Below are 25924 nucleotides of genomic sequence, written 5' to 3'. Positions count from 1 at the left end.
GCCTGTGGGGAAATCTGCAGGGAGTGATCCGGCAGTCAGTGAGTTACCAGCTAGAATGTCTCTTTACCCCTAAGTGCCCATGAGCTGCTCCCAGCCTGTGTTGTGTGTCAGGTTTGTGACTGTGACAGAATATCTGTGTAAATGACCAATAAAGAAAGTATGGTAAAATGAAGGCCAGACTATCTATAACTGTGCATGTAATCAGAGGAGGTTGGTGGGAGGTACTACAGGAGGATGGGCTCATTGTAATGGCTGGAATGGAATAAATGGAATGGAGTCAAGCGTGGTTTCCATATGTTTGATGTTTTCGATACCATTTCATTTATTCCATTTCAGACATTACAATGAGCTCGTCCTCCTATAGCTCCTCCCACCAGCCTCCTCTGCAGGTAATGTATCTAGTCCCAAAGTTGCTTCATGGTGCTATGAAGCTCTGATGAAGTTAAGTTTCTATTAAGGTTGTACTATTGGTTATCGATGACAATGTGGAAGATGTAGACGCTGTTTTGCACAGGATCAATGAAAATGTGTGTGTGTGTGTGTGTGGTGTGGTGTTGTGTCGTCCCCCCCAAGCTCTGTCCCCTCACTCTCAAAAAGGAATGTATCCATTTTACTAACCCTCAAACTTTGGAATCAAAAAGGCCAGATTATACTCATTCAGCGTATCCTTTACAAAGCTGTCCATTGGCCTTGACCTCTGCATTTAAGTACAGAAATAAAAAGATGTTAGAAACATTGCTAGCTAGCAGTGAAGGCTCCTCAGAGGAGGTAGGGGAGGACCATCCTCTTCAGTAAATGTCAGAAAAATAAAAAGTGAAACATTAAAAAAGTTATATTTTTTAGATAGAACTATACTAAATATATTCACGTCACCAAATAATTGATTAAAATACACTGTTTTGCAATGAAGGTCTACAGTAGCCTCAACAGCACTCTGTAGAGTACTACCATGGGTAGCCGGAGGTCAGCTAGCTTATGTCCTCCTATGGGTACATTGACTTTAATATAAAACCTAGAAAGCTCGTGGTTCTCACCCACTTCCATAGACTTACACAGTAATTATGACAACTTCCGGAGGACGTCCTCCAACCTATCAGAGCTCTTGCAGCATGAACTGACACCTTGTCCACCCAATCAAAGGATCAGAGAATGAATCTAGTACTGAAAGCATAAGCTACAGCTAGATAGCACTGCAGTGTATAAAATGTGGTGAGTAGTTGACTCAAAGAGAGAGAAAGACAATAGTTGAACAGTTTTTAAATTAATTTCTTACAAAATTAAGGAGAAGCAAGAGAGAGAGAGAGCAAGCTATATTTCGTAGTATATTTTGTTTAACTTTCACTTACTTAGCTATTGTCAAATGCAGCTAGCTAGTTTAGCCTACTCAAATACCTGCCTCAAACAGAGAGGGATGCTATGTTAGCTAGCTGACTATGGCTATCCAACACTGGAACTCTTCCAAGTCAAGGTAAGCTTTTGGTTTTATAAATGTAATTGCCACTGGGGTCCCCCGGTGTAAATGTCACATCTGCTCCTGCAACGCCCTCTACTGCTCATCCTGTGTCTCCTTGACCTGCCGCCACTCCCCCAGTACTCTCTCCCTCTGGAGTCAGAGCAGATCCCCACCAGCTGCAACCTGTTCCATAATCAAGACCTCTACAAATACTCAGTCCTGCCACTTCCACACTGCCAGATCGTAATCTCTGCTCATTCTGCCCGCTCTGACTCCGGTCCCTGTCTCCAGTCCCACGTCTCGTCATCCTGCTACTCTGTCCTGGATTTTTTTATTTTTTTTTATTTTTTTTATTTCACCTTTATTTAACCAGGTAAACCAGTTGAGAACAAGTTCTCATTTACAACTGCGACCTGGCCAAGATAAAGCAAAGCAGTGCGATAAAAACAACAACACAGAGTTACATATGGGGTAAAACAAAACAAAGTCAAAAAATACAACAGAAATACATATATATACAGTGTGTGCAAATTTAGCAAGTTATGGAGGTAAGGCAATAAAATAGGCTATAGTGCAAAATAATTACAATTAGTATTAACACTGGAATGATAGATGTGCAAGAGATGATGTGCAAATAGAGATACTGGGGTACAAATGAGCAAAATAAATTACAATATAGGGATGAGGTAGTTGGGCGGGCTAATTTCAGATGGGCTGTGTACAGGTGCAGTGATCAGTAAGGTGCTCTGACAACTGATGCTTAAAGTTAGTGAGGGAGATAAGTGTCTCCAGCTTCAGAGATTTTTGCAATTTGTTCCAGTCATTGGCAGCAGAGAACTGGAAGGAATTGTGGCCAAAGGAGGTGTTGGCTTTGGGGGTGACCAGTGAGATATACCCGCTGGAGCGCAGACTACGGGTGGGTGTTGCTATGGTGACCAATGAGCTAAGATAAGGCGGGGATTTGCCTAGCAGTGATTTATAGATGGCCTGGAGCCAGTGGGTTTGGCGACGAATATGTAGTGAGGACCAGCCAACAAGAGCGTACAGGTCACAGTGGTGGGTATTATATGGGGCTTTGGAGACAAAACGGATGGCACTGTGATAGACTACATCCAATTTGCTGAGTAGAGTGTTGGAGGCTATTTTGTAAATGACATCGCCGAAGTCAAGGATCGGTAGGATAGTCAGTTTTACGAGGGCATGTTTGGCAGCATGAGTGAAGGAGGCTTTGTTGCGAAATAGGAAACCGATTCTAGATTTAACTTTGGATTGGAGATTCTTAATGTGGATTCCCCACTCTACTACTCCCTTGGATTCCCCTCTGGACCTGCTCACCCTGTCTCAACCCCACTTGTTCCAGCCTCAGCCTCCGCACCTGGGTTCCAGCAGTTTCCCCTGACCTGCACTCCATCTTCCCCCTGTGTTCAATAAATACCTTGGTTACCTCATCCCAGTCTCCTCGTCTGAGTCTGCTCTTGGGTTCCCCTGTTCCACTCCGCGTAACAGTAACTGCTAAACGGATTGCTGCTGACTACACTGTACTGCATGATTGTAGCGGGTTAGTTCTAGTAGCTATGTTGACTATGACGTGACAACAATGTAGGCTGTGTGAAGCGGTTAGCAATCATGATATGAAGGTTTGGCTTGGAATGGTTTTTTTCTCCTGGTCATAGACAGCTGATGTGTTGTGCACTGAAGTCCACAAGCGAAAGGAAAAGGTGAGAGGAGGAGAGCGCATAGATAGATGCGAGAATAATTATATATACAACGAGCTGTTTGTATGTGTGTGGTATGAAAGTGAACTGTGTTTGCGTGTGATCATGAGTGTATTTACTGCCGCCGATTCTGTTCAAAAACTTTTCTTAAACCTAAGCAAACTAAACGGGGATAAACATACCTGAATTTGTCCAATAAAAAATATTGTTTGCAACTGTTGGACTAATGATTACACCCTACATCAGCTAGAAGTTTTAGCAACCTCATGATGGGTACAGGGAATATTTGAGTTTCATGTAGTAGCCTCAACCTATTGATGTTACATTGAGCTGGCTGAATGGAATATGAATGACAGTCATCTAATATGCTGTAATAGAAATAAGGCCATGTTCATAAACAAAATAATCATCCTCCCTCATCTTAAATGGCACCGACCGCCACTGCTAGCTAGCTATACTAACTTGGCTACATCAAATGTAAAGGTAAACTAACGTTAGGTAGCTAACAGAATTTGCATCCATCCTCCTCAACTTCACAAGTCCGGCTTAAGCTACCACTGTCAGAAACCATTGAAAACCAGTAGTTAGCTACAGTAACGCTAGCTAACTCAACCAATCACCATGCAAGAATGAGATAAGCCTGCCAAATAGCTTGGTTAAATTAACCCAGATGGAAAATAAGTAAAATCTAGGTATGGTAACTTAGATAGCCAGCTAACGAGTGTAACCGTGTCCGACACAGTCCAGAAGAAGTATCAGACTTAGCTAGCTAGCTAACTTTAGCTGGCTGCCGTTACAGACAATGACATAGCTAGCTAGCTAGCCAGCCAAATGTCGACAAAAATTGTACATTTAGCTTAGCTCCCATTACAGACACTGACATAGTTAGCTAGCTAGCCAAACGTAGACAAAAACCTTACATTTATCTATATTCCTCAACAACACTCCAGTAAGCTAGAGTTGCGAGCGTGGTCGCGAGGCTAACATTAGCTAGCTAATGTTACCACGGCCAGAGATATTAGCACAGAAGAGGCTAGCTAGCTAACGGTCGTTAGCTAATGCTCAAGCTAACGATAGCTAGCTACCCAATTATGATAGGACAACCCATTTAACCTGGATGACCATCACATTCGTAACGTTTGTTACTTAGCTACTGTTTTCAGTCAGCCAAAACACCCTTCTGTCTAAATAACGTTAGCCGTTTTGCACTCAGTCAGTCACTCAGTAGCACTAGAAGACTTGGAAGTTGCCACTTCTCGACACTCGCTCACGTTCTGATGGACTTCATGCGCTAGTGGCAGGAGAATTAACCCACTGGCTGGGTCAAATATCCATAACCAAACCTTAATAACCCAGTACCAACAACCCAACATTGCTGTTTTTACAAAAAAATACCCAACTATTGACCCAATGCCTGCAACCCAGAAATTGGGTCATCCAAACAACCCAGCATTTTTTTTTGTGTAACTCACATCTCAAAGCCATGCAGGCAAGAAGCCTTGACCTGTCTGGTGCACACATTTCTCTGTCCTCAGTTTGATTGAAGGCCTCAATCTGTATTGTTGCCTTGTAACTGATGGCTTCTAGAAAGAGAGAAGGAACATGAGATGAGATAGCTACTAGTTTAAAGCAATGAAAGATCTGTTACAAAGAATGAATGTATGGGCTACATTTGAGAATAACACATGTATTCACCAGTAGTTGCAAACATTTGCAAACTTCTGGCAACATTTTGTTGCACACTATGTAGTTTGCTTCAAATTTGCCACAAACTTTATTTTTGTAAGGGAATTAAGGCTGAACCCATTTAGTCGACTGGTCGATAGGATGTTGGTCCACCGAGATTTCTTTAGTCAAGCAGTAAGCTATTGTTTTTCTTCTTCATGGTGGACAAGACACCAGTCAGATTCGCGCATGTCGCCGTGGTTTAATCCATTGCAGAGGCCACGGGGATGGCACAGTCCATCACTCGAAGACATATGATACTGAAATGGTATATTTATTTATTATTTATTTTTAGTCATTTAGCAGACGCTCTTATCCAGAGCGACTTACATGAGCAATTAGGGTTAAGTGCCTTGCTCAAGGGCACATCGACAGATTTTTCACCTAGTTGGCTCGGGGATTAGAACCAGCGACCTTTCGTTATATTCTGTAAAGATAATGGTGCAACACTAATAAATGGAATACTATTTTATAACAAATGCGCTTTCTCCCGCGTTGGATTCGGTCGCTGTCTGCGGTTCTGAAACATAATCGTCAGTGTGCCTTTCCCTATGTTGCTATGTGTATAATAGCAAAGTTAACCAGCATATTGGGATTGAGAACAATGTGGCGCAGGCAGCAGCAGCAGAGATGAGGAAACAGCCCTTATGAGGAAACAGCCTTAGCCTAATTGTCTAAGAAAATTGAGGAGAGAGGAAACTCCAACTGAATTAGGTCTATAATCAATAGCCTAACTGTTAAATGTGCCTGGCTTTATAAATCATCCATATATATCTACAGAAATAAGACAAATCTTGCTTGTTTGAGTGTTTGTTTAATAGCCTACTGAATCCGTGAAGACCAAGCCTCATGCAATGGCAAAATACAGACTTTCATGTTTTTTCCCCCCATTTATTTTTAAGTGATAAAAAAACAAGCATAGCCTCCCCTCCTCTCAAATGAAGGCTGTTTTTTTGGTCTACCCAATGCAATCGCGAAGTAGTCAAGAATTTCGATAAAGGGTTTGGCTCCTGAGACCACTTGGAAATAAATCTTTAAATCACCAAAGCTTTATTAAAATAATTATTAAAACGTTTGAGAGGAGTAAAACAGTGAGCTGACATTCCCTTTTTATCTATGCATTATAGGCAGGCCCACATTATTTTAGCCATGCAGGTCCCATTTTGGACGTCCGTAAAACTCCCTCCATGATGTAGGCTACGTGTCCATGCCCATCATGAAACGAGAGATGAAAACCTTGGTGAATACCGGTGAACCTCGTATTTAGAAGTTAGGCCTGTAACCTGTCAAATTTGCTTGTTTTCCGTTTCATATGTTCAAAACCCAAGCCCTTCCTTAGGCCTACTATAACGAAGGCTGGTTCAACAGCAATGCGTGTCTTTTTTTTCCTGGCAATTTTATGATATCATTACATTTTACATGTATTTATTTATTTAGAATTGCTTGTTTTTCGTAACATTTTCTTTACAAATTTTTTTATTAGAATGATTCACCTTCCTGGTTTTATGGTGACAACAATGTCCGTGGCGCGCTTGCAATGCAAATTCACCTTTCAGCAGGACAATAGCCTAAAAGTTACAGTTTTGACTGAAATTGTCTAGCAATGATCAACAACAAACTTGAAGAGTTATTTGTTTTAACTTATTTTGTATTATTCAATTCCAACATACAGGTACTGCACTGATTGTTGTTGAAAAATAAGACATGTAACCTAAAGCAACAAATATATACAAGAAAAACAAAAATAAAAAAATAAAGTCCACCTGTGTGCAATCTAAGTGTCACATGATCTGTCACATGATCTCAGTATATATACACCTGTTCTGAAAGGCCACAGAGTCTGCAACACCACTAAGCAAGGGGCACCACCAAGCAAGCGGCACCATGAAGACCAAGGAGCTCTCCAAACAGGTCAGGGACAAAGTTGTGGAGAAGTACAGATCAGGGTTTGGTTATAAAAAAATATCAGAAACTTTAATTATCCCACAGAGCACCATTAAATCCATTATAAAAAAATGGAAAGAATATGGCACCACAACAAACCTGCCAAGAGAGGGCCGCACACCAAAACTCACGGACCAGGCAAGAAGGGCATTAATCAGAGAGGCAACAAAGAGACTAAAGATAACCCCGAAGGAGCTGCAAAGCTCCACAGCGGAGATTGGAGTATCTGTCCATAGGACCACTTTAAGCCATACACTCCACAGAGCTGGGTTTACGGAAGAGTGGCCAGAAAAAAGCCATTGCTTAAAGAAAAAAATAAGCAAACACGTTTGGTGTTCACCAAAAGCCATGTGGGAGACTCCCCAAACATATGGAAGAAGGTACCCTGGTCAGATGAAACTAAAATTGAGCTTTTTGGCCATCAAGGAAAATGCTATGTCTGGCGCAAACCCAACACCTCTCATCTCCCCGAGAACACCATCCCCACAGTGAAGCATGGTGGTGGCAGCATTATGCTGTGGGGATGTTTTTCATCGGCAGGGACTGGGAAACTGGTCAGAATTGAAGGAATGATGGATGGCGCTGAATACAGGGAATTTCTTGAGGGAAACCTGTTTCATACTTGGTCAAAAGACAGAAGACCAGTTGAACTCCCTTTTCCCCCTCCTCCTTTCGCCCTCAACCCAACTCTGACAGTATAAAATCCCAGGTCTATGACCCAGGCTTTACCAGTCTTTTGTCACCGTCAACAAGGAGCTGTTGGTTTTGCTAAACACTTCCGTCAAGATGAACAAAATTGTTTTTGGAATCCTTGCAGTTGTTGCATCTTTTATGCTGGGTGAGTCTAATTAATAATCAATGCCACTCGCTCACAAACAAAACTGAGGATGCGATTTGCTTTGACAATATTTGATTTAAATTATTATCATGACAGGGTCAATTTAGCTACAGGTTTGTTCCTTCAACAATTCTCATTCATAGGTATTTTGATGTGTCAGTTCTATTCAGTTGAAAGGGATAGTTTACTTTATTAGAGGCACTTTTTGTGTGTTTACTTTCGATTTCGGGTTGTCGTTTCATTTGTAATGTTTTTATTGAGTTTGTAGGATGGTTATGTAGAAATGTCCAGCATCTCCTGGCTAGTATTTTTTAAAGCATGTAGCAATGCTAGTGGAAACCGTAAACATCAGCTAGCAGTGCATTCAACAGCATGGAGATGGCAGGGAGTGGGTGTAGAAGGTAGACAGCACTTTCCCCATGCTTTTGAATACACTGCTACGTGATTGTTAATTGACTAATTGGTCAGAGAAATTGCTACAGAAACTTTGTAGAGACGTACTCTGTAGGAGTTAACATTTGGTCAGGGTGCTTCATTCACAATCCAACAGAGAATTATGTAGTAGACAACATTTTACATTTACATTTTAGTCATTTAGCAGACGCTCTTATCCAGAGCGACTTACAGTGCATACATTACCGGTATTATTTTTTTTCATACCCCCTGTGGGAAACGAACCCACAACCCTGGCGTTGCAAACACCATGCTCTATCAACTGAGCTACATCCCTGCCGGCCATTCCCTCCCCTACCCTGGACGACGCTGGGCCAATTGCGCGCCGCCCCATGGGTCTCCCGGTCGCGGCCGGCTACGACAGAGCCTGGATTCGAACCAGGATCTCTAGTGGCACAGCTAGCACTGTGCTGCAGTGCCTTAGACCACTGCGCCACTCGGGAGACTGATGATACAACAGTGATGATACTGATGTACAGTTCTGTATGATTAATGTAATGTCTATGATGTAATGGCATGCCATTTCAGTTAATTTGAATTATTATGTATGATAAAGGCCACATACCTGTACTGCTGTGGTAGTATATAGCACACCAATCAAGCGTGTGGTCCAAAGTGCTCAGATGTCTATGACCACACATCAAATCATCTGAGGTCTTCAGTCATGAAACACAACCTTACACAAAGATGCCCCCTGTTTATTCTGTACTGGCATATTTATCTATGTACAGTGGGGAGAACACGTATTTGATACACTGCCGATTTTGCAGGTTTTCCTACTTACAAAGCATGTAGAGGTCTGTAATTTTTTATCATAGGTAAACTTCAACTGTGAGAGACGGAATCTAAAACAAAAATCCAGAAAATCACATTGAATGATTTTTATGTAATTAATTTGCATTTTATTGCATGACATAAGTATTTGATACATCAGAAAAGCAGAACTTAATATTTAGTACAGAAACCTTTGTTTGCAATTACAGAGATCATACGTTTCCTGTAGGTCTTGACCAGGTTTGCACACACTGCAGCAGGGATATTGGCCCACTCCTCCATACAGACCTTCTCCAGATCCTTCAGGTTTCGGGGCTGTCGCTGGGCAATACAGACTTTCAGCTCCCTCCAAAGATGTTCTATTGGGTTCAGGTCTGGAGACTGGCTAGGCCACTCCAGGACCTTGAGATGCTTCTTACGGAGCCACTCCTTAGTTGTCCTGGCTGTGTGTTTCGGGTCGTTGTCATGCTGGAAGACCCAGCCAGGACCCATCTTCAATGCTCTTACTGAGGGAAGGAGGTTGTTGGCCAAGATCTCGCGATACATGGCCCCATCCATCCTCCCCCTCAATACGGTGCAGTCGTCCTGTCCCCTTTGCAGAAAAGCATCCCCAAAGAATGATGTTTCCACCTCCATGCTTCACGGTTGGGATGGTGTTCTTGGGGTTGTACTCATCCTTCTTCTTCCTCCAAACACGGCGAGTGGAGTTTAGACCAAAAAGCTCTATTTTTGTCTCATCAGACCACATGACCGTCTCCCATTCCTCCTCTGGATCATCCAGATGGTCATTGGCAAACTTCAGACGGGCCTGGACATGCGCTGGCTTGAGAAGGGGGACCTTGCGTGCGCTGCAGGATTTTAATCCATGACAGCGTAGTGTGTTACTAATGGTTTTCTTTGAGACTGTGGTCCCAGCTCTCTTCAGGTCATTGACCAGGTCCTGCCGTGTAGTTCTGGGCTGATCCCTCACCTTCCTCATGATCATTGATGCCCCACAAGGTGAGCTCTTGCATGGAGCCCCAGACCGAGGGTGATTGACCGTCATCTTGAACTTCTTCCATTTTCTAATAATTGCGCCAACAGTTGTTGCCTTCTCACCAAGCTGCTTGCCTATTGTCCTGTAGCCCATCCCAGCCTTGTGCAGGTCTACAATTTCATCCCTGATGTCCTTACACAGCTCTCTGGTCTTGGCCATTGAGGAGATGTTGGAGTCTGTTTGATTGAGTGTGTGGACAGGTGTCTTTTATCCAGGTAACGAGTTCAAACAGGTGCAGTTAATACAGGTAATGAGTGGAGAACAGGAGGGCTTCTTAAAGAAAAACTAACAGGTCTGTGAGAGCCGGAATTCTTACTGGTTGGTAGGTGATCAAATACTTATGTCATGCAATAAAATGCAAATTAATTACTTAAAAATCATACAATGTGATTTTCTGGATTTTTGTTTTAGATTCCTTCTCTCACAGTTGAAGTGTACCTATGATAAAAATTACAGACCTCTACATGCTTTGTAAGTAGGAAAACCTGCAAAACCGGCAGTGTATCAAATACTTGTTCTCCCCACTGTATCTAGCAGAAACAAACAATTAACATTTAATCAGTGTCATGTTTCCTCTCTCACTCAATTCAATTTCAATTTAAGGGCTTTATTGGCATGGGAAACGTGTGTTAACATTGCCAAAGCAAGGGAAGTAGATAGTAAACAAAAGTGAAATAAACAATAAATATTAACAGTAAACATTACACTCAGAAGTTTCAACTTTCACTCTCTCTCTCGCCCCCTCTCTCTCTCTCTCTGAGTGACCAGACAATGGTCAGCCATTGTGTGTTGTGTGTGAAGCAATGTGATCTGATTGTCTAACCCCACCCACCGCTGTGTGTTTCAGTGGAGTCGCTGACATGTAACAAATGCGATGTGGGCATGGTGGGCGTTTGCCTAAATGCTGCTGATCAGGTCTGCACAACCAACACAAGTAGCTGCTTCACTGGAAGAGCCAGTAAGTATTGTAGAATCATGACTCTTTTTCGATTTTCCAGTTCATTCTTTGCCGACAGGGGTCCTGCGTGATGAACGAGATGTGAACGAGAGGCTTGTTGAATCATGAATCCTACGTGCTACTAACTCAAATGAACGAAATGAGTCGAAAAGATCAGAGTCAGTAAAAAGAGCTGAAATTCCCATTACTAGATCTAAACTAGAGCTAACTAGATAGTGGCTACAAGTAAACTGATATTTACGGTTTGGAGCTGCAGAGCAAGAATGTCACGTTGCCAGCCACAACGAAAGGTAAGGCAAGGATGTAATGTCAATTGAAAGCTTATGCACGTTTTATGTACATTAAAATATCGTCCCGGTGCCTCTCCTTAAACTTTCATCAATGGGAATAGCCCCTAACTTACCAATCTAAAAATTGTTAGTTGACATGGCTAATTGAGTGACTGACATAACAAGATAAAAAACTGCAGATGCACAACAAAATGTCACACCTTGTGTACTCTACTATTCTAACACTCAACAGTAAGTTGAGACCCCAACTGAGTTCCAAAAAAAACCGGGAGCCCCGTTTTTGGAAATTGATCAGCGAGCCTACAAAAGGGGGGCCAATTTCACCAGTTGCCCATCCCTGCCCTGCCCTACACAAACACACACACACACACATACACACACACACACAGCATCAGGTTAATTATCATTCTAACCCTCATATCTTCTCTCTCTCTCTCTAGCCTTCCCCTCCCTCACTACTTTCGTAGGCTTCAACACCCAAGGCTGTCTGGAGGGTGCTATGTGCAACACCACCACCAACGCCACCCTCCTGGGCGCCACCTACACCACCGTCAAGACCTGCTGCGCCACCAACAAGTGCAACCCAGTCACAATCAGCGGCGCAACCTCTGCCAAGCTCTCTGTCACCGCAGCCCTCGGCGCCGCCCTGGTGGCCTCCGTGTCGGGCAGCGTGCTGTACTAGAATTAGAACAACTAGAAGACACATTCTGATTCTGATTCCGAAGAACTAGAAGACCGCCCCTACATCGAAAATAAAGACTTCACATCCTCCAGCCTGAAATAAATATCAATCCTAGTCTGTCTATACATCATGAAATTACTGTTTTCTTAAACCGGCTTGACAACAGTTTGTTTCGTTCACACTGCATGTTTAAACCGGCTTGACTTGGTTTTCTCATGTTTTGATGCTATGCTGTCACATCGTCCTCTCAAGTTGTTTGCCTCCCATCAGAGTAATGCACTGAGTATCCATAGTCAAGGGCTTTTCAGTTATCAGCTCAAATTTTGCAGAGAGAAGCACGTCTCAGAATGCATTAAAGACACTCTTTGTTTTCACACAGTTTCTGTTCCTGAATGTTAAGATACTTATTGTTGTGGAAGTCGATCAGTGTATTGTTGAAGCTGTAACACTGAATTCTTAAACCTTCCATGTGTTTTTTTATTTATTTATCCTTAAGTTACTACAATCATCTGTGGTGCGTATATTATGGAATGAAAATAAAGAAAATCCTAGAAAGGAATCTTTAGTTTTTTGCTGTTTTGAATTTTCAAAAGTTTTGTAATACATATTTTTTCACTCACTTTGGTGCAATTTTCACGTGGTACATTTTCACAACTCTTAGCACAAAAATCAAAACAGATAATCAAAATGAATAATGTTTCAAAACTCTAAGAAATAAATTCACAAAGTCAATTGTTCACTGCACCAGATCACTAAAAGTCTATATCGGTGGGCGGCAGGTATCCTAACGGAAAGTTAGCTGGCTCGAATCCCAGAGCCGACTAGGGGAAAAATCTGTCGATGTGCCCCTGAGCAATTCACTTAACCCTTATTGCTTCTGTAAGTCGCTCTGGATAAGAGTATTGTATTTATTAGGGATATCTACTAGTTGCTGCCAAGGCAGCAGCTACTCTTCCTGGGGTCCAAACAAATTAAGGCAATTACATCACACAAAAACAAAAATATCTACATTACAAAATGTATACCACAACAATATTACAATGTATGTGGGTGTGCTAGCGTGTTTGCGTATGTGTGTTTCTCCATAGTCCGTGTTGTTCAATAAAGTGTAGTTTTTTAAATCTGATTTTGCTACGTGCACGAGTTACTTGATGTGGAATAGAGTTCCATGTAGTCATGGCTCTGTGTAGTACTGTGTGTTTCCCAGAGTCTGTTCAGAACTTGGGGACTGTGAAGAGACCCCTGTTGGCATGTCTTGTGGGGTATGCATGGGCGTCTGAGCTGTGTGCTAGTCGTTTGAACAGACAGCTCAGTGCTTTCAACATGTCAATACCTTTCAAAAGACAAGAAGTGATGCAGTCAATCTCTCCTCTACTTTGAGCCAGGAGAGACTGACATGCATGTCACTGATGTCAGCCCTCCGTGTACATTTAAGGGCCAGCTGTGCTGCTCTGTTCTGGGCCAAATGTAATTTGCCTATGTCCCTCTTTGTGGCACTTGACCATATGACTGGACAGTAGTCCAGATGCCAAAAAAAACTAGGGCCTGTAGGACTTGTTTTGTTGATAGCAATGTCAAGAAAGTAGCACTTTATTACTTATTACTGACATACCTCTCCCCATCTTTGCTACCGTTGCATTGATATGTTTTGACCATGACAGTTTACAATCCAGGGTTACACCAAGCAGTTTAGTCTCCTCAACTTGCTCAATTACCACATTATTCATTACAAGATTTAGTTGAGGTTTAGGGTTTAGTGAATGATTTGTCCAAAATACAATGCTTTTAGTTTTTTAATTATTTTGTACTAGCTTATTACTTATTACATTCTAAAACTGACTGCAGCTCTTTGTTAAGTGTTGGAGTGGTTTCACTTGCTGTGGTAGCTGATGTGTATAATGTTGAGTCATCAGCATACATAGACACACAGGGTTTACTCAGTGCCAGTGGCAGGTCATTAGTAAAGATTGAAAAAAGTAAGGGGCCTAGACAGCAGCCCTGGGGAATGTCCAACTCTACCTGGATTATGTTGGAGAGGCTTCCATTAAAGATCACCCTCTGTGTTCTGGTAGACAGGTAACTCAATCCACGATATAGCATGAGATTTAAAGCCATAACAAATACGTTTTTCCAGTAGCAGATTATAATCGATAATGTCAAAAGCTGCACTGAAGTCTAACAAAACAGCTCCCACAATCTTCTTATTATCAATTTCGTTCAGCCAATCATCAGTCATTTGTGTAAGTGCTGTAGATACTGAATGCCCTTCCCTATAAGCGTGCTGAAAGTCAGTTGTTAAAGGAAAGGTTCACCCATTTTGAATGTTATATGGTTTTTGTGCATCTCTGAGTGATGTTCTATCGATTCCCTGGGTCATTTCATGTTTTCATGTGTATCTGAGTTATTGGCGTTCAAGCAGGCAGAAATCCGGCCGGTATGATGTAGCACTGTGATAAAGTTGCTGTCACTACACTGGAAGTTAATAGGAATACGACTTTTATATTGTGAAAATGTCTATCATACATGTCAGATTTCAATACTGGCCGATGTCATAACTCGGGAGGATGTCTTCTCTTGAATGAGCCATTGATCATAGTTTTGCGATTTTACAGCTAACTAGCTACTTTACATGCTGATATTGTCTTTGGTATTATTGTGTGTAGCTACGTTTGCTATCTAGCTAGCCAGCCCATAGAGAGAGAATTGCATTGTGAATTTTGTAGTCGACTTGAGCTGCAACAGATTTCCACAACCGTATTATAATGCCAGAATACAATATTTGTCACAAAAAATATTGTCCTCACATATTAGTGTTATTTAACACTGTAAATTAAATGAATGACACACACACACTAAGATCCTACAGAAGATCATGGCAGATAAAGTCTATGATATTGTATGGCCGTGGGTTGTAGGTCTTGTAGTTGAAGAAGCTGGCACAATGTGCCATCAGTGCATTAGACTGTAAACTTGAATGATGAGACTTTGCATAACTCAAGGGGACATAAAATAAATAATAACGGTAGATAGCTTAGTGACACCTCCACACACTACCTCATGGCAGCTTTGACTACTGTTCTCCCCAGAAGCCCTTCGAATACAGGAGCCAATTTGAATACAGGTGGACGAATATCACAATAAAAGTCCTATACATATCACTTTACATTCCAGTCCCACAATATATTGTCTCAGGCTGTATCTGTACATACTACAGTCACCTCCAAAATGATTGCCACCCTTGATAAAGATAAGCAAAAAAGACTGTATAAAATAAAATGATTTAAATACTGAGATATATTGTATGCTATTTTTGGGGATAAATATTATTGTTATACAATTGCTCAGAGGAAGACATTTAATCAATTGAACACCCCCCTCATATAATTAACTCAAAATAATGTTTACGACCACAAATAATAATAACTGTAGTGACACTTTGTTTATGAACGAGGACTTCGACTTTGCCACTTCAGCATGCATTTGCAGGGCTACGAGCCATAAGGTTGGGGGTTCGCTGACAACCATAGACGAGCTCACTCTCCCTGCCTGTTTCATTATACTACAATCAGAGCCGGCTGCAGACAATGATCACCTAGGGGGAAATCAGATTTTCAACATTTTGATGCCATATTTATAATTATATAAAATATATGTAACACATTTTTCAGAAACACATTTCTGTGCCAATGCACCACACAACCAATAAACAAAGCATACCGACTTCGGGCACTTCAATATCATGGTTTGCGTTTTCAACATCACAATAAATAGACTATGTCAATCTCAACAAACAGAAACTACATCCCTCCCTAACTTGTAGGATTACCCAGTATCGAAGGCTTGGCTTGACAATCTCCGAATGTCATTACACTTTTTGGTGTTATGTAACAGATGTCTCTTTCCATTCATCAATTGGCCGCTGCACAGTTTGGATTGATTGATTTGATTTGTCAGTAAAAAAATACATACAGTGGGGAGAACAAGTATTTGATACACTGCCGATTTTGCAGGTTTTCCTACTTACAAAGCATGTAGAGGTCTGTAATTTTTATCATAGGTACACTTCAACTGTGAGAGACGGAATCTAAAACAAAAATCCAGAAAATCACATTGTATGATTTTAAAGTAATTAATTTGCATTTTATTGCATGACATAAGTATTTGATCACCTACCAACCAGTAAGAATTCCGGCTCTCACAGAAATTTTAGTTTTTCTTTAAGAAGCCCTCCTGTTCTCCACTCATTACCTGTATTAACTGCACCTGTTTGAACTCGTTACCTGTATAAAAGACACCTGTCCACACACTCAATCAAACAGACTCCAACATCTCCACAATGGCCAAGACCAGAGAGCTGTGCTTATTCTTAGATGTTTGGAGCTGCTGGTGAACTATGATGTGCAGGCATAATCAAAGTGACACTGGACTAGCGCGCTAGCTAGGTTTCGATCCAATTGGTGACAGATTTTCATGTAAATATTCTAACATCTTCATAAAAACAATATGCCATTTCAAAATTTGGCGCCGGACAACATGACAGGGAAGATTTTAATTTACCAGACATTTGAGAAATTTAATGGACATCCATATGCATTCAGATCCGACCACTGTTAGGGACAGATTGAAATTTACTGAGAGGGAGGGGTGGTCCAAAATAGGGGAGTGTTGTCAAACTTTTGTTTTTGCTCTGGGGAGGGTTTGGGTTTATTGGGGGGCACAGGGGAGGGTAGTCCATTTTGTCCCTGGTTTACATGTGCTTTTCTGCTCCTATTTTCCCTTTAAACAATGGCTTGACTTACTTTTGATATTACCCTAATAAAGTTGAGAAACTTTTGTGAATGTTTGGTGTGGTGTGGTGTGGCTATTATTAAGCTTTAGCTACTGCAAGCCTATGATATGAAGGCAGTGCACACCATCACTCCAACTGACTTGAGGCGAGGAGGACTGTTTCAGGCCTACCAGAGTTACTCCTATATTCAAACAATATAATGCTTATCTTTAAACAAAATATTTGTATTGAAAATTGACGAACTACCCTCCTTCTGTATGTCTACAGTGCATTCGGAAAGTATTCAGACCCCTTGACTTTTCCACATTTTGTTACGTTACAGTCTTATTCTATAATGGATTAAATAAATATTTTTCGTCATCAATCTACACACAATACCCCATAATGACAAAGCCAAAACACGTTTTTAGAAATTGTTGCAAATATATTAATAATAAAAAACAGAAATACCTTATTTACATAATTATTCAGACCCTTTGCTATGAGACTCGAAATTCAGCTCATGTGCATCCTCTTTCCATTGATCATCCTTAAGATGTTTCCACAACTTGATTGGAGTCTACCTGTGGTAAATTAAATTGATTGGACATGATAGACTCCTGAGTGGCGCAGTGGTCTAAGGCACTGCATCGCAGTGCTAACTGTGCCACTAGAGATCCTGGTTCGAATCCAGGCTCTGTCGCAGCCGGCCGCGACCAGGAGACTCATGGGCGGTGCACAATTGGCCCAGCGTCGTCCAGGGTAGGGGAGGGAATGGCCGGCAGGGATGTAGCTCAGTTGATAGAGCATGGCGTTTGCAACGCCAGGGTTGTGGGTTTGATTCCCACGGGGGGCCAGTATAAAAAAAATATGTAATCACTAACTGTAAGTCGTTCTGGATAAGAGCGTCTGCTAAATGACTAAAATGTAAATTTGGAAGGCATACACCTGTCTATATAAGGTCCCACAGTTGACAGTGTATGTCAGAGCAAAAACCAAGCCATGAGGTCGATGGAATTGTCCGTAGAGCTCCGAGACAGGATTGTGTCGAGGCACAGATATGGGGAAGGGTAGCAAAACATTTCTGCAGCATTGAAGGTCCCCCAAAAAACATTGGCCTCCCTCATTCTTAAATGGAAGAAGTTTGGAACCACCAAGAAATTTTAGTTTTTCTTTAAGAAGCCCTCCTGTTCTCCACTCATTACCTGTATTAACTGCACCTGTTTGAACTCGTTACCTGTTTAAAAGACACCTGTCCACACACTCAATCAAACAGACTCCAACATCTCCACAATGGCCAAGACCAGAGAGCTGTGTAAGGACATCAGGGATAAAATTGTAGACCTGCACAAGGCTGGAATGGGCTACAGGACAATAGGCAAGCAGCTTGGTGAGAAGGCAACAACTGTTGGCGCAATTATTAGAAAATGGAAGACGTTCAAGATGACGGTCAATCATCCTCGGTCTGGGGCTCCATGCAAGATCTCACCTCGTGGGGCATCAATGATCATGAGGAAGGTGAGGGATCAGCCCAGAACTACACGGCAGAACTACACGTCAATGACCTGAAGAGAGCTGGGACCACAGTCTCAAAGAAAACCATTAGTAACACACTACGCCGTCATGGATTAAAATCCTGCAGCGCACGCAAGGTCCCCCTGCTCAAGCCAGCGCATGTCCAGGCCCGTCTGAAGTTTGCCAATGACCATCTGGATGATCCAGAGGAGGAATGGGAGAAGGTCATGTGGTCTGATGAGACAAAAATATAGCTTTTTGGTCTAAACTCCACTCGCCGTGTTTGGAGGAAGAAGAAGGATGAGTACAACCCCAAGAACACCATCCCAACCGTGAAGCATGGAGATGGAAACATCATTCTTTGGGGATGCTTTTCTGCAAAGGGGACAGGACGACTGCACCATATTGAGGGGAGGATGGATGGGGCCATGTATCGCGAGATCTTGGCCAACAACCTCCTTCCCTCAGTAAGAGCATTGAAGATGGGTCCTGGCTGGGTCTTCCAGCATGACAACGACCCGAAACACACAGCCAGGACAACTAAGGAGTGGCTCCGTAAGAAGCATCTCAAGGTCCTGGAGTGGCCTAGCCAGTCTCCAGACCTGAACCCAATAGAACATCTTTGGAGGGAGCTGAAAGTCTGTATTGCCCAGCGACAGCCCCGAAACCTGAAGGATCTGGAGAAGGTCTGTATGGAGGAGTGGGCCAAAATCCCTGTTGCAGTGTGTGCAAACCTGGTCAAGACCTACAGGAAACGTATGATCTCTGTAATTGCAAACAAAGGTTTCTGTACCAAATATTAAGTTCTGCTTTTCTGATGTATCAAATACTTATGTCATGCAATAAAATGCAAATTAATTACTTAAAAATCATACAATGTGATTTTCTGGATTGTTGTTTTAGATTCCGTCTCTCACAGTTGAAGTGTACCTATGATAAAAATTACAGACCTCTACATGCTTTGTAAGTAGGAAAACCTGCAGAATCGGCAGTGTATCAAATACTTGTTCTCATTTTACATTTACATTTTAGTCATTTAGCAGACGCTCTTATCCAGAGCGACTTACAGTTAGATCTCACCCCGTGGGGTCAAAATGATCACAAGAACGGTGAGCAAAAATCACAGAACCACACGGGGGGACCTAGTGAATGACCTGCAGAGAGCTGGGACCAAAGTAACAAAGCCTACCATCAGTAACACACTACGCCGCCAGGGACTCAAATCCTGCAGTGCCAGACATGTCCAGGCCCGTCTGAAGTTTGCTAGAGTGCATTTGGATGATCCAGAAGAGTATTGGGAGAATGTCATATGGTCAGATGAAACCAAAATAGAACTTTTTGGTAAAAACTCAACTCGTCGTGTTTGGAGGACAAAGAATGCTGAGTTGCATCCAAAGAACACCATACCTACTGTGAAGCATGGGGGTGGAAACATCATGCTTTGGGGCTGTTTTTCTGCAAAGGGACCAGGACGACTGATCCGCGTAAATGAAAGAATGAATGGGGCCATGTATTGTGAGATTTTGAGTGAAAACCTCCTACCATCAGCAAGGGCATTGAAGATGAAACGTGGCTGGGTCTTTCAGCATGACAATGATCCCAAACACACCGCCCGGGCAACGAAGGAGTGGCTTCGTAAGAAGCATTTCAAGGTCCTGGAGTGGCCTAGCCAGTCTCCAGATCTCAACCCCATAGAAAATCTTTGGAGGGAGTTGAAAGTCTGTGTTGCCCAGCGACAGCCCCAAAACATCACTGCTCTAGAGGAGATCTGCATGGAGGAATGGGCCAAAATACCAGCAACAGTGTGTGAAAACCTTGTGAAGACTTACAGAAAACATTTGACCTGTGTCATTGCCAACAAAGGGTATATAACAAAGTATTGAGAAACTTTTGTTATTGACCAAATACTTATTTTTCACCATAATTTGCAAATAAATTCATTAAAAATCCTACAATGTGATTTTCTGGAAAAAAAATTCTCATTTTGTCTGTCATAGTTGACATGTACCTATGATGAAAATTACAGGCCTCTCTCATCTTTTTAAGTGGGAGAACTTGCACAATTGGTGGCTAACTAAATACTTTTTTCCCCCACTGTATATACACAAAGATTTTAAAAAGTGACCGTGATTACACAATAAAGTCGGGGACTTATTTCCATTGTGGTCCTTATTTTATAGATAAATACATATACAATTACATAGATACAGACACATTACAGAGATAAAAACGAAAAAATGCTCCATCTCCAGTTGAGTATGAGGGGGCAGTTACAATACAATTTTTACAAGCTTGTTTGGCTGGTAGCTTATTCTTAGATGTTTGGAGCTGCTGGTGAACTATGATGTGCAGGCATAATCAAAGTGACACTGGACTAGCGCGCTAGCTAGGTTTCCATCCAATTGGTGACAGATTTTCATGTAAATATTCTAACATCTTCATAAAAACAATATGCCATTTCAGAGTTTCGTTTAGGAAAATTTGGCGCCGGACAACATGACAGGGAAGATTTTAATTTACCGGACATTTGAGAAATTTACTGGACATCCATATGCATTCAGATCCGACCACTGTTAGGGACAGATTGAAATTTACTGAGAGGGAGGGGTGGTCCAAAATAGGGGAGTGTTGTCAAACTTTTGTTTTTGCTCTGGGGAGGGTTTGGGTTTATTGGGGGGCACAGGGGAGGGTAGTCCATTTTGTCCCTGGTTTACATGTGCTTTTCTGCTCCTATTTTCCCTTTAAACAATGGCTTGACTTACTTTTGATATTACCCTAATAAAGTTGAGAAACTTTTGTGAATGTTTGGTGTGGTGTGGTGTGGCTATTATTAAGCTTTAGCTACTGCAAGCCTATGATATGAAGGCAGTGCACACCATCACTCCAACTGACTTGAGGCGAGGAGGACTGTTTCAGGCCTACCAGAGTTACTCCTATATTCAAACAATATAATGCTTATCTTTAAACAAAATATTTGTATTGAAAATTGACGAACTACCCTCCTTCTGTATGTCTACAGTGCATTCGGAAAGTATTCAGACCCCTTGACTTTTCCACATTTTGTTACGTTACAGTCTTATTCTATAATGGATTAAATAAATATTTTTCGTCATCAATCTACACACAATACCCCATAATGACAAATCGAAAACACGTTTTTAGAAATTGTTGAAAATATATTAATAATTAAAAACAGAAATACCTTATTTACATAAGTATTCAGACCCTTTGCTATGAGACTCGAAATTGAGCTCATGTGCATCCTCTTTCCATTGATCATCCTTAAGATGTTTCCACAACTTGATTGGAGTCTACCTGTGGTAAATTAAATTGATTGGACATGATTTGGAAGGCATACACCTGTCTATATAAGCTCCCACAGTTGACAGTGTATGTCAGAGCAAAAACCAAGCCATGAGGTCGAAGGAATTGTCCGTAGAGCTCCGAGACAGGATTGTGTCGAGGCACAGATATGGGGAAGGGTAGCAAAACATTTCTGCAGCATTGAAGGTCCCCCAAAAAACATTGGCCTCCCTCATTCTTAAATGGAAGAAATTTGGAACCACCAAGACTCTTCCTAGAGCGGGCCACCCTGGCCAAACTGAGCAATCAGGGGGGAAGGGCCTTGGTCAGGGAGGTGACCAAGAACCCAATGGTCACTCTGACAGAGCTCCAGAGTTCCTCTGTGGAGATGGGAGAACCTTCCAGAAGGACAACCATCTCTGCAGCACTCCACCAATCAGGTCTTTATGGTAGAGTGGCCAGATGGAAGCCACTTCTCAGTAAAAGGCACATGACAGCCCGCTTGGAGTTTGCCAAAAGCCACATAAAGGACTCTCAGACCATGAGAAACAAGATTCTGATGAAACCAAGATTGAAGTCTTTGGCCTGAATACCAAATGTCACGTCTGGAGGAAACCTGGCACCATCCCTACGGTGAAGAATGAGGGTGGCAGCATCATGCTATGGGGATGTTTTTCAGCGGCAGGGAGTGGGAGACTAGTCAGGATCAAGGGAAAGATAAACAGAGCAAAGTACAGAGAGATCCTTGATGGAAACCTGCTCCAGAGCACTCAAGACCTCAGACTGGAGCGAAGGTTCACCTTCCAACAGGACAACGGCCTGAAGCACACAGCCAAGGCAACGCAGGAGTGGCTTCGGGAAAAGTCTCTGAATGTCCTTGAGTGGCCCAGCCAGAGCCCGGACTTGAACCCGATCTAACATCTCTGGAGAGACCTGAAAATCGCTCTGCAGCGACGCTCCCCATCCAACATGACAGAGCTTGAGAGGATCTGCAGAGAAGAAGCGGCAGGTAGCTTAGTGGTTAAGAGCGTTGTGCCAGTAACCTAAAGGTCGCTGGTTCTAATCCCCGAGCTGACTAGGTGAAAAATCTGTCGATGTGCCCTTGAGCAAGGCACTTAACCCTAATTGCTCTGGATAAGAGCGTCTGCTAAAATGTAAGAATGGGAGAGACTCCCCAAATTCAGGTGTGCCAAGCTTGTAGTGTCATACCCAAGAAGACATGAAGCCGCAATCACTGACAAAGGTGCTTTAACAAAGTACTGAGTAAAGGGTCTGATCTAATTTTTATAAATTTGAAAAAAATAATCAAAAAGTGTGTTTTTGCTTTGTCATTATGGGGTATTGTGTGTAGATTTATGAGGGGAAAAAAACAATTTAATCAATTTTAGAATAAGGCTGTAATGTAACAAAATGTGGAAAAAGTAAAGGGGTCTGAATACTTTAAGAATGCGCTGTATATCTGTATAGCAGATGCAGCAGCCATCTGACATAAAAAAATGCATATTGGTGTTGTAACATGCCACCAGCATACAGTGGGGGAAAAAAGTATTTAGTCAGCCACCAATTGTGCAAGTTCTCCCACTTAAAAAGATGAGAGAGGCCTGTAATTTTCATCATAGGTACACGTCAACTATGACAGACAAAATTAGAATTTTTTTCCAGAAAATCACATTGTAGGATTTTTAATGAATTTATTTGCAAATTATGGTGGAAAATAAGTATTTGGTCAATAACAAAAGTTTCTCAATACTTTGTTATATACCCTTTGTTGGCAATGACACAGGTCAAATGTTTTCTGTAAGTCTTCACAAGGTTTTCACACACTGTTGCTGGTATTTTGGCCCATTCCTCCATGCAGATCTCCTCTAGAGTAGTGATGTTTTGGGGCTGTCGCTGGGCAACACGGACTTTCAACTCCCCTCCAAAGATTTTCTATGGGGTTGAGATCTGGAGACTGGCTAGGCCACTCCAGGACCTTGAAATGCTTCTTACGAAGCCACTCCTTCGGTGCCGGGCGGTGTGTTTGGGATCATTGTCATGCTGAAAGACCCAGCCACGTTTCATCTTCAATGCCCTTGCTGATGGAAGGAGGTTTTCACTCAAAATCTCACGATACATGGCCCCATTCATTCTTTCCTTTACACGGATCAGTCGTCCTGGTCCCTTTGCAGAAAAACAGCCCCAAAGCATGATGTTTCCACCCCCATGCTTCACAGTAGGTATGGTGTTGCAATATGTGATGCAACTCAGCATTCTTTGTCCTCCAAACACGCCGAGTTGAGTTTTTACCAAAAAGTTCTATTTTGGTTTCATCTGACCATATGACATTCTCCCAATCCTCTTCTGGATCATCCAAATGCACTCTAGCAAACTTCAGACGGGCCTGGACATGTACTGGCTTAAGCAGGGGGACACGTCTGGCACTGCAGGATTTGAGTCCCTGGCGGCGTAGTGTGTTACTGATGGTAGGCTTTGTTACTTTGGTCCCAGCTCTCTGCAGGTCATTCACTAGGTCCCCCCCGTGTGGTTCTGGGATTTTTGCTCACCGTTCTTGTGATCATTTTGACCCCCACGGGGTGAGATCTTGCGTGGAGCCCCAGATCGAGGGAGATTATCAGTGGTCTTGTATGTCTTCCATTTCCTAATAATTGCTCCCACAGTTGATTTCTTCAAACCAAGCTGCTTACCTATTTTAGATTCAGTCTTCCCAGCCTGGTGCAGGTCTACAATTTTGTTTCTGGTGTCCTTTGACAGCTCTTTGGTCTTGGCCATAATGGAGTTTGGAGTGTGACTGTTTGAGGTTGTGGACAGGTGTCTTTTATACTGATAACAAGTTCAAACAGGTGCCATTAATTCAGGTAACGAGTGGAGGACAGAGGAGCCTCTTAAAGAAGAAGTTACAGGTCTGTGAGAGCCAGAAATATTGCTTGTTTGTAGGTGACCAAATACTTATTTTCCACCATAATTTGCAAATAAATTCATTAAAAATCCTACAATGTGATTTTCTGGATTTTTTTCCTCAATTTGTCTGTTAGTTGACGTGTACCTATGATGAAGATTACAGGCCTCTCTCATCTTTTTAAGTGGGAGAACTTGCACAATTGGTGGCTGACTAAATACTTTTTTCCCCCACTTTATCTCTATCTCTCTCTATCTCTCTGGGGATAGGCCTAAGCTTATCTTCCTTTATATAGGCTATATATATATTTATTAAAATGGTAATATGATACAGTGGAGTAATGCAGTCTCATCCCCTTGGGTAATGCAGTCTCAGCATTCAAGTTTACAGTCTAATACACTGATGGCACATTGTGCCAGCTTCTTCAACTACAAGACCTACAACCCACGGCCATACAATATCATAGATATTGAAGACTTTATCTGCCATGATTAGGTCGCCAGGGGACATCTTCTGTAGGATCTTAGTGTGTGTGTGTGTCATTCATTTAATTTACAGTGATAAATAACACTAATATGTGAGAACAATATTTTTTGTGAACAAATTTTTTATTCTGGCATTATAATAAGGTTGTGGAAATCTGTTGCAGCTCAAGTCGACACAAAATTAACAATGCAATTCTCTCTCTATGGGCTGGCTAGCTAGTTAGCAAACGTAGCTACACACAATAATACCAAAGACAATATCAGCATGTAAAGTAGCTAGTTAGCTGTAAAATCGCAAAAATATGATCAATGGCTCATTCGAGAGAAGACATCTTCCCGAGTTATGACATCGGCCAGTACTGAAATCCGACATGTATGATAGACATTTTCGCAATATAAAAGTTATATTCCTATTATCTTCCAGTGTAGTGACAGCGACTTTATCACAGTGCTACATCATACCGGATGGATTTCTGCCTGCTTGAACGCCAATAACTCAGATACACATGAAAACATGAAATGACCCAGGGAATCGATAGAACATCACTCAAAGATGCACAAAAACAATATAACATTCAAAATGGGTGAACCTTTCCTTTAACAACTGACTTTCAGCACGCTTATAGGGAAGGGCACTCATTAACTGTAAGTCGCTCTGGATAAGAGCGTCTGCTAAATGACTAAAAATGTAAAAATGTAAGTAACAAGCTAGTACAAAATATTTAAAAAACTAAAAGCATTGTATTTGGGACAAATCATTCACTAAACCCTAAACCTCAACTAAATCTTGTAATGAATCATGTGAAAATTGGGTAGGTTGAGGAGACTAAACTGCTTGGTGTAACCCTGGATTGTAAACTGTCATGGTCAAAACATATTGATGCAACGGTAGCAAAGATGGGGAGAGGTCTGTCAGTAATAAGTAATAAAGCACTACTTTCTTGACATTGCTATCAACAAAACAAGTCCTACAGGCCCTAGTTTTTTTTGGTCAAGTGCCACAAAGAGGGACATAGGCAAATTACATTTGGCCCAGAACAGAGCAGCACGGCTGGCCCTTAAATGTACATGGAGGGCTGACATCAG

The 25924-nt window shown here is 41.9% G+C and overlaps 1 protein-coding gene across 1 annotated transcript; it reads left to right on the top strand.

Annotated features, from left to right (window-relative positions):
* Window positions 1–7564: 7564 nt before the first annotated feature.
* LOC121585556 (sperm acrosome membrane-associated protein 4-like) lies at window positions 7565–12427 on the top strand. Its single transcript, XM_041901877.2, has 3 exons — window positions 7565–7675; window positions 10786–10896; window positions 11627–12427. Exons 1-3 carry the CDS (start codon window positions 7624–7626, stop codon window positions 11866–11868), a joined length of 405 nt encoding a protein of 134 aa, XP_041757811.2. The 5' UTR covers window positions 7565–7623; the 3' UTR covers window positions 11869–12427.
* The last annotated feature ends 13497 nt before the right edge of the window (window positions 12428–25924 follow it).

Source organism: Coregonus clupeaformis, chromosome 17, assembly GCF_020615455.1.
Source record: "Coregonus clupeaformis isolate EN_2021a chromosome 17, ASM2061545v1, whole genome shotgun sequence".
NCBI lineage: Eukaryota > Metazoa > Chordata > Actinopteri > Salmoniformes > Salmonidae > Coregonus > Coregonus clupeaformis.
The sequence above is the reverse complement of the archived record's forward strand: the minus strand, read 5'-3'. Positions and strand labels throughout refer to the sequence as shown.